The sequence below is a fragment of the Teleopsis dalmanni genome, chromosome X (assembly GCF_002237135.1).
Source record: "Teleopsis dalmanni isolate 2A chromosome X, ASM223713v2, whole genome shotgun sequence".
NCBI classification, from domain to species: domain Eukaryota; kingdom Metazoa; phylum Arthropoda; class Insecta; order Diptera; family Diopsidae; genus Teleopsis; species Teleopsis dalmanni.
Window position 1 is genome coordinate 21,606,818 of NC_051848.1, and position 9,449 is coordinate 21,616,266.

General features: G+C 29.5%; 1 protein-coding gene and 2 non-coding genes across 3 annotated transcripts; 2 read left to right on the forward strand and 1 right to left on the reverse strand.

Annotated features, from left to right (window-relative positions):
- The first annotated feature begins 1,100 nt into the window (after window positions 1-1,100).
- Trnan-guu lies at window positions 1,101-1,173 on the forward strand. The gene has a single exon. It is a non-coding gene; the product is annotated as a tRNA-Asn (tRNA).
- An 803-nt stretch (window positions 1,174-1,976) lies between these two features.
- On the reverse strand, window positions 1,977-2,049 carry Trnan-guu. The gene has a single exon. It is a non-coding gene; the product is annotated as a tRNA-Asn (tRNA).
- A 6,038-nt stretch (window positions 2,050-8,087) lies between these two features.
- On the forward strand, window positions 8,088-9,097 carry LOC119661799. Its single transcript, XM_038071286.1, has 2 exons — window positions 8,088-8,145; window positions 8,211-9,097. The coding sequence occupies exon 2, from the start codon at window positions 8,252-8,254 to the stop codon at window positions 8,783-8,785; it is 534 nt and encodes a 177-aa protein (XP_037927214.1). The 5' UTR covers window positions 8,088-8,145; window positions 8,211-8,251; the 3' UTR covers window positions 8,786-9,097.
- The last annotated feature ends 352 nt before the right edge of the window (window positions 9,098-9,449 follow it).

A 9,449-nucleotide genomic window follows, 5' to 3' on the forward strand; every position in this document is an offset into this window, starting at 1 on the left:
TATTTTAACTTTTAATGTTAAATTACACATTTGCCATTATTAAACCCTTTATTAAATTTTGTGAATTATATAGTTCTGCCAGTATAGAACATATTGTATCAGAAATATTAAATTAAATGCATAAATAGATCTAATCCTTCACTAAATTTCTACTATTAAATATTGCATATACATATCCAGTGTAATCAAAAACAGTTAATCGATGAAATGCTAAACAGACACTTAAATGATCAACGATCATTACACATATTATTTTTCTAAAAACATACTACATCACTGTAGTACACCAGAAAACTGCAATGAGTAATCAACACTCAAATCATTAACTTTGATTCACTTATATTGACATACACTTCATACAATTAACTCTACGAAACTCATAAATAAATCTGTAAGTACTTAAAACGATTTATACTCCTCTCAAATGATACTCATTAACACTTAAATATGTCACAAAAATACTGCAAGTGATGTATCAAGCATTCATGAGTATTACAGCACAGTTGGCAAGGATTTGCCTGTTATTGTTTGCTGTACGTATATGTAAGTCCCAAATAAAACAACCCCTAATTTAATGCACACATAATATTCAAAACACAAACAAAATACATCCATTTATAATGCTAACAACAACAACGCACACTAAAAACACAACACCAAATCACAAACACAAATTTTTTGCTTAGTGAAGAATTGCGTATACACATAATTTTCAGGAACACCAAAACGATTGACTGGACAGTAATTATCTTCAATCACTTTTGATGAGTAGCACTCGAGTATATTGCTATGACTGCTTATTTTTGCTATGTGCGTCACTCAACTTTAAAAAGTGTACTCACCAGCACTCATTGACGAAAATACTCATGAATCATTTCTGTGGTGAGTATGAATGAGTATAAGTGACGTATAAGAAAAACACTTATACTCACTTATACTCAACTATACTTGGTTTGTAGCAATACTAAGATATATTAAAATTATGACTTTTTGCAGTTTTTTGTTACACACACACAAAGGTTATACCCACACATGGAGATATAAAGATATAGCATTAGTTTCTCATCGTTCGTTCGGCAATTAGCATAATCGGTTGTCGAGCCACCGTGGCGCAATGGTTAGCGTGTTGGGCTGTTAACCCAAGGGTTGTCGGTTCAAGTCCGGCCGGTGGCGTTATTTTTTGTTTTTGTTACTTTGAACTTATTTTATAGTCTATAACTGGCGCAGTGTTTAGTATATTGGACTTTTAACCCAAGGGTTAAGGGATCGGGTCCGTTCGGTCGCATTACTTTTTTTATTGTAAATACATTAACTCCTTTTATATACTGTAAGTGGATCAATGTTTTTTATTTTAATAAAATCGCTTTTAATTATTTTAAAATACAAACAAATGAAGTGATATTGAACCCGAAAATATTTTTTCCTCAAAGTCATTCAGAATTTCTATTATAATAACAGTATATATATATATATTTATGGATTATATTTAATGATCATTTAGAACGTAAATTGCGTTTATATTTAAATATTTTCATATAACTTTTTTTCCCAGTTAAAAGCTATTGTTTTTTCCAGCATTTCAAATTAAATTTAGTGCTCATTCAATAACTTGATATCAATTAAGTAAGACATTTTTTGAGTAAGGTTTATAAATCAATTTTGTGAAATTGATATTTATTTTACCAATTTTGATATTAACAAGCGTACAGAAAAAACTTCATGCATTTGATTTTATAAGATCATATCTATTAATTATTTCCGATTTGCACAAACAAAATATTTTTCCGATCGACAAAAGTTACTTTGTTTGAATTTAAAATAACTAAAAACGATATTATTAACACAAAATATATTGATCCAAATAAACTACCGAATAGACTCGAACCGCCAACCCTTGGATTAACAGCCCAATATACTGAGCATTGCCCCAGTTATAGAACATAAAAGTAGTCTAATATAACAAAAGCAAAAAATAACGCCACCGGCCGGACTTGAACCGACAACCCTTGGGTTAACAGCCCAACACGCTAACCATTGCGCCACGGTGGCTTGACAATCCATTATTCAAATTGTCTATATAAACAGCAAATTATGACTAATATGAAAATATAATAGTACATTTTAAGTCAACTGATCGAGTAAGGAATAAAAACGATTTATTTATTCAATATTTATTGCATTTTTATCTTTGCTAACAATCTGCAATACTAATGTTATTTGTTTAGATTAATATAGTGCCTATTATGTGTTGTCTATCACTGATAGACAGTAGACAAGTTTCTATTACTGATAGACAAAACCGAATTATGGTATTGTGGACCGCAAAGTTTTTCTTTTCTTTCAGCAGTAGATACATTTATCGTTTAGATCAAAAACTGGTGTTGAAACGATTTATAAAGTCAATTTAAATTTAATATAATTTTTGTTTATTCAATTGTTTGTAATAACTTACTAATATTTTTATTTGCTTACTAAGCCGGTAAGCAAATAATTACTTTTAAGTGCAATATATTTTATATTGTTCTCTATTTGTTCTCTTTATTTGTAGTATTTACATAAAATTATAAAATAATAAATTTAATAAAAAAACATATATGAAAACTTATTGCAAATATGGAGAAATAGCCAGACATTGCAAAAAGCATATACAACAAGACCCGCTCCAAATTAACGTGGGAGAACATTGCAATGCAACTCAACAGTTAAGGTCCACCAATAAATACGTGAGACGAGTGGGCTAAAGTAAGAAGTATCTATCTTGCATTAATCTCATAGAAACTTTTTGATTTCACAAAACATTTAAATTATCTTTCACTTTTACTTTATATATCTCTTTCAGATTTGGGTTGCAACAAACCGATCAAAATTCAAAAAGATAATGTAAAAAGTGAAGAAAAAGTTTGACTCAAACCCTGTAGCGAAATCGCATATGTCGCTCTAGAATGGAATCCGCAAGAAAGAAGAAGTCGCGGTCGACGAAGGAGTACATGGAGAAGGACTATCAACAGAGAGTCAGGCAAAACTTTCAGTGAACTTTTGTGCTTAGTCTAAGCTCTTGAATTGTCAATAATAATAATTATTTACAGCTACTAATTTACGAGACTGTCGTACAATTCTTGATGAGACTCAATGAAATTTTTTCAAATATAATTGACAACTTTTTTAAATTTAAAAATTTCTTATTCTGGTTATATATCAAGTGATTGTCTATCTTAAAAGAAATATCTATTTTCTATAAGTTATAAATTTTCTAGCCGACTATATTTGCTACTCTTGGTATTATAAAGCTAAAATCTATTGCTAAAATCATTGGATTGCCTATTGAATTATTTGCTATTGATTGCGAGGTTGCTGATTATCGAAATTTTCTACATAAATGTTCACAAGAAAAGATGTAAAGGTCCAAAAATTAAGATATGACTTCGAGTGGAGATTCTGATGCCAAGGTTGCCAAGGCTGACATTGGATTCATGACTATTTTTATTCTTGTGTTTTCTACTGTTCGTTCAGATATTCTTGACTTTTACCTTTTGATGGAATACGATCAAAGCGTATTATATTCCATGAGTTTTTATAATAAAAAAAATTTTTAAATTTTCTTTAAACTTTTATTTCATTTTGTTTTATTTTATTTCGTATAATAGAATATTAAATAATAAAAAAAATTAAACAGTAGTTAGTGTTTAAGCTTAATAGTAGTAAAATCAAAGAATATATTTAAGTTTAAAAGTAAATAAATTTTGCGGTCCTATGCTTCTCCTTGGAGTTAAAGGATTTAATATATAATATATTTGTTCATCTGTCACTGTTTTATCCAAATGCCTGTGCAAATCCTGTAAATATATAAAATAGAAGTAAATTAAACATTTTGAAATTATTTATGTTTTTATTTGAAATTTAATATTTTCTTGTAATAAAATCCAAAAATGTTAAAAATTCATTTTAGTAAATATTGAAATTTGATGACTATTTGGTATTGGGGGGTTTTGGTATTGGGGGGCTCGATCTATTGTGCACACTATTTAAAATGTGGAAATAAATAATAAATAATATAATTAATTTAGTATATTTTAAAAATTGATATTTATTTCATTGTATAAAGTTGCGTACAATCAAAATTCAACTTTTTCCTCATTAATGATATTAAGCTTCACCTCATAAAATCACCTTTTCGGTTTTTATTTGTAAATCACATATAACAAACAAAGGATATACAGGGTGCGTACCTTTTATTTGTTTAATTTTAATTTTGTTTAAATTTAAAGTTTTGTTTTGATTTAAAATAAAAGTAATATACATTTTCTGTCTTATTTAAATAGGAAAATAATCCATAAGCAATCTAAAAATCAATCAATAGCGTTTTCTACTTTGATAAAATCTTCTTTGATATTAAAAAGTTGCTTAATGTGGACTCTTAAAACCGCATTATATAAAAATTTAAGCAAATTTACTGCTTGTAATATTAGAAGCACATGTCGTAGTCTAACTGCACAAAAATGAGTTTATTTAGAAAAAGAAGAAAAAAAACTTTTAAAGTGAAAAAACACAGAAATAAAAAATTTATATTATAAAATAAAAAATAACAAAATGTTTACTCATACTAACGAATCTCTGGCCTACCTAAATATCGTATAGAACATTTTATCTTTAGGTCGCAAGTGGTAAAAATAATGTCGAAATAATTTATAAATGTTTCGTGAAGAATGGAAATAAAAGTAAAAAATATTTCAAGAAATTTCTGATGGAGTTCATAACTTTGCTTCGCGGAATACTGCTAACTTGGCCTAAAGGGAATACAGCAGCCAAGCAGCTGGGCTGTGTGTGACCCAGTTGCAGCCCGAGCGCACCAAAGCTGAACTGAGTTTGACAATCTGTTGACCAAACACCACTGCAGAGGAAATAACTTTTTGGTAGCAATCAGCGAGCCTGGAATATTGTTAGGTGCCATAAACTGCTGAGATGTGACATCAAAACCATCGTTTTTTTTTGTGTGTTTACTTCACAGTCAACTTGTTTTTCTTGCAATTGTTACCATCATCAACAAAAAAAAAAAAATATTTAAAAAAAATATATTTCACAGGACATTGTTTCAGTTGACACAGCCACTTTCACTACTTTTTTTGTTTAGGAATATTCTTGTGTGTATTATTCCTTGAATGGCTGTAGTTTATGTAGTTTAGTTGAAGAAATACTGGCCCAACTTTCAATTATAATCACAGTGGCGACTTAATTGTGACTTGAATTGTTTTGTTTTTTGAATTTATTTTAAATTTAAGAAACAGATAAAAATAAAATTGCATTTAACTTATGACTGGACTACAAAATTTATTTATAAGAAAGAAAAGATATAACAATATAACCTGACTACATCCCCACCTGTAGGTTTATAGAGTTTATTGTGAAAACCGTACAGATGATGGCTTCCAAGTCTGATAATGATATATATACTATCTTCAGAACTTTATAAAGTATACTAAACTTCTTTTTATTTTTTTCCCCTGTTTAGTGGAATTATAACTCTGTCAGATGGCTTTTAAGTCTAATGGCTGAGGTCTTCTCAATTCATTCCTAAAAGGTTAATTTAGTAGGTTTAAATCTGTCCATCACAAAATATATTGCTTCTAACAAAATATTTACTCAAATATTTGTTTTCTTCTTCTTTTAGATAAACTTTAAGTTTACTTCACAAATTTTATTAAACAATTTTCATCAACTAATTAACCTTTGTCTTCCTTATCACAACAATAGCGGTATAGACCTGATATTGGACAAAATTTGGGATGAATAATGGTAACACATTTAAACTTAAACTCTCCAGTACGATTTTCTGGTGGAGACAAATATTCTTAAGGACATTTTGCAAAAGGTTTAGTAAGAAGGATGCTCAGTTCAATATTCCCATCAATCAAACTTCAATCAAGGATCAGTATTAACAGGTAAAAGTTCAATACGAAGATATTGATTTTTCGAAATAACTTAAAAAAACATAACATAATGGAAGAACATATCTTCCCTTAGTTTTTGAAAGTAAAATTTATAAAAATTAAAGAGGAAGGAATTATTGCATAAAGAAAATTATTATCACTAATTGTAGGAACCAGTAAATGAAGAGAGCGGCCAAGAAAACGATGGAAAGACAGTGTGCAGCAGGACTTAGAAGCAATGAATATAAGAAATTGGAAAAGAAAAGCAAAAAACAGAGAATAATGGAAGACTGTTGTTAAGCAGGCTTAGGTCTTACATGGAGTGTATAGTCACAGTGACGTAGGGTGTTTTATGAGTAAAGCAGTTATAGTAATTCAAAATGAAGACTTAACTTCCGCCTTTAATAATTTTTGTTTTCCAAATTTAAATAAATACATATTTTTGGCAATGCATTAATATTTATAAATTAATTAATATTTGTTATTGCCAAAAACGACCAACTTAGCTATAAGTAAATTTTAGTTTAGTTTAGAAATGTATAATAAAACTTGAAATTTAATAAAAATGTTGAAAATATGTGTACTTCTAAGTTTTCACTAATTTAAACAAAACTATAGCTCATATTTACCGAAAAGAACTTCATTGCGCCCAGCTGCCTCCTTGTAATTAGTGCGATCTATTGCGGTAACGGTTCCAAAAACGGCCGGGACTATGTCCCGAAGCCGACGTCAATCTCGACGGCCAAGTACCGTTCAACACCACCCAAAGTGACTTTACAAGCAAGTCCCAAAGGGTTATCATATTGACATAATTGCAGTAACTTCAAATAGATACAAAAAAATGTCAAGCAACATCTAATAAAGATTATTAAACTTTTACCTTTTTATTTACCAATAATCCAGAAATGTAATTAATCCTTTCAGTTATACATCACTCTTCACCCAGATTTTCCTTTCATTTGCTTTCTAACAGATAACCAAGCGAACGCTTCTTCTAAGATAATTTCGTGCATCACAAGTTTTTAGTTTCTTTACACAAAAACTTTTTGGACTGGGTTTCGAAAGACTGATTAACAAACTAGGAAGTTCTATTCCCGCAAATCTCCATAATATTACTTTGTGTTTATTTGCGTATCTATTATTGTTATTTCCACAAACATTATTAATATATGAATTTCATTTGTGTCTCCATCTTCTTACAATATGTCTGCAGTATCCACAATCTCCATATAATGCAACTCTCCAAGAAATGTTCTGTCAAACTATGTAGAGATCGGCACATCTCACTACTAAAGGAAACATATAGGAATAATGGTGCGACTTCATGTTAAAATAATAAGATTTCAAGTATTTTAAAAAATTAAACGAAAATGTTGTCAATGAAGCCATTTAATGAGCAATAAGTGATAACAAAAACATGTTCCGAATTCTCATAATAATATAGGTATTTTATTAATTTAATTGAAAAATTAAAAGCTGTTTCTGGGTTCTGAAAATCGATATTTATATAAACGGTTCAACATCAGATTAAATAAACTCCATTAAATCAATTTAATTCTAAGGTTTGTGTGTCAACTCTCAGCAACCTCAAAGATACGCTTAACTTTTATGTGTGAACAGTCCTAAAATTAATCTTAAAATCCATTTCCAACATATTTAAAACAAGCTGCGTGTACCCCGATATATACCAACTGAACTATGAATTGTAAATACTAAACTATAAATACATAAAATTGCAAACAAAAACATATTATACCATAGGTACTAACGGAAACTCCTAAATGTCTTTACAGCCCCTTAAATTTAAACCACGTATATTAGCTGACAGTGAATTCCAAGTTTAAGAAGCTGTTTTATTAACTAATTTAGTCTATAGGCAGAATTTGTAGACCAACCAATATGTTCTTCAATAAAGTGGGAGTTGGTTTCTAAAAAGTTTTCTGGTCTTAATGCATACATCTACTGTTAGATTAAGTTAGGTTATACCGGCGATCCCTGTTACCATATAATTAAAAACGTCTACTGTTAATTAACTCCGACTTATGAAAATGGTTTGAGTGCATAACGCATGCTTGATGAAATCGCTGTAACAAATTCAAACAAATATTTTGTGTATGAGCTGTCAAATTGACTTTAATAAATTATTGAACGTCAAAAGTTTTTTAATCTGCAGTGCTTAGTTGTTTTGTTTACTGTTAGCCGCTGCTCAACAATAGTTATAGTAGGTGTATTGAAAAAAAATTAAATTGAAAAAATATTATTTCTAAATGATTTTACAATTTTTAGGTCTAAGAAGACCGTGAACTTTTCTATAGTATTCTTAAAAAATGCCAAAAGCACGCAATGCTATTAAGGAGAAAAATGCTGTTTCTCGAGCAAATCCAGAAACAAAAGTCCAAAAGCATGATGATCATGTTGTTGAATCAAATGACTTCCAAAGTATGTCATCACCGCCTTCCGACAATTCAGACACTGATAATGGTCACAAAGATTGTAGTTCTTTTGACAATAATGAACTCTATAAGTTACGGGGACAGAATTGGTCACAGTTTTTCAATTTGATCAAAGATGACGTTGATACTATCAACAAACTACATGAAAATGCTAAACAGGATTTGGAAAAACCCTCAACATCCTTAAAATCAGTTATTCCATTAGATAGCAATGATATGCCCGATTATGGCTTACACCCAAAGACTACAACATTGGAAATGGTTGTATGCAATTATTGTTCGGGAGTTTATAAACTAAGTGGCTTTAAAAATCATGTAAACTTGCGCCATCCAGAAATATGGGTTAAGATATCTAAGAAAACTATGCGGTTAGAACAAGCTTGCAAAAAATCAAAAAAACCAAAATAACATAGACGAAAAGCACTTTTGTTCATATACATTATGTGACATAATGGAAGAATATATCTTTCATTGGTCTTTGAAGATAAAATATGTCAAAATAGAAAAGAAAATCAATTTTGCATACAGAAAATTTTTGGCACTATTCGTAGGCAATGGAATCGTGACCTACCTCTAATCTCAAACATTTCGAAAGTCATTAAAAATTATAAATTAATTATTAATTGTCATTGCCACAAACGAATTATCTATAAGTAAGTCTTAGTTTAGATCAGAAATGTCTATTAAAAACTACAAGTTAATAAAAATGTTAAAAATGCATATGCTTCTACTATAAATTCAGATTCATTTAAATATATTATAATTACAGCTCATATCTACCGCAGTGCAATTAGAGGAACACATAGGAATGAATAGAGTTTTGATGTTTGACATCAACGTAGAAGAAAGGCTATATACCTATGCTGCTACAAGTGTTTTGCAATTATAACTAAATGAGTGGACGTAGATATAGGCGACATAGAGAATGTAAACGGCAGAAATCAAAAGTAATGACTAATTACGATCAGTACTAAGTAGACACAATACAAAACAACATAAAAACACAAATCACTCAAATTCAATCCGAACACCAAACAATACCCAAACAAAGAAATGCAAAGTAAATGGTCTA

What these genes read in the sequence shown, in the direction of transcription:
- LOC119661799 (XM_038071286.1), top strand. Translation starts at nt 8,252, where the DNA reads ATGCCAAAAGCACGCAATGCTATTAAGGAGAAAAATGCTGTTTCTCGA.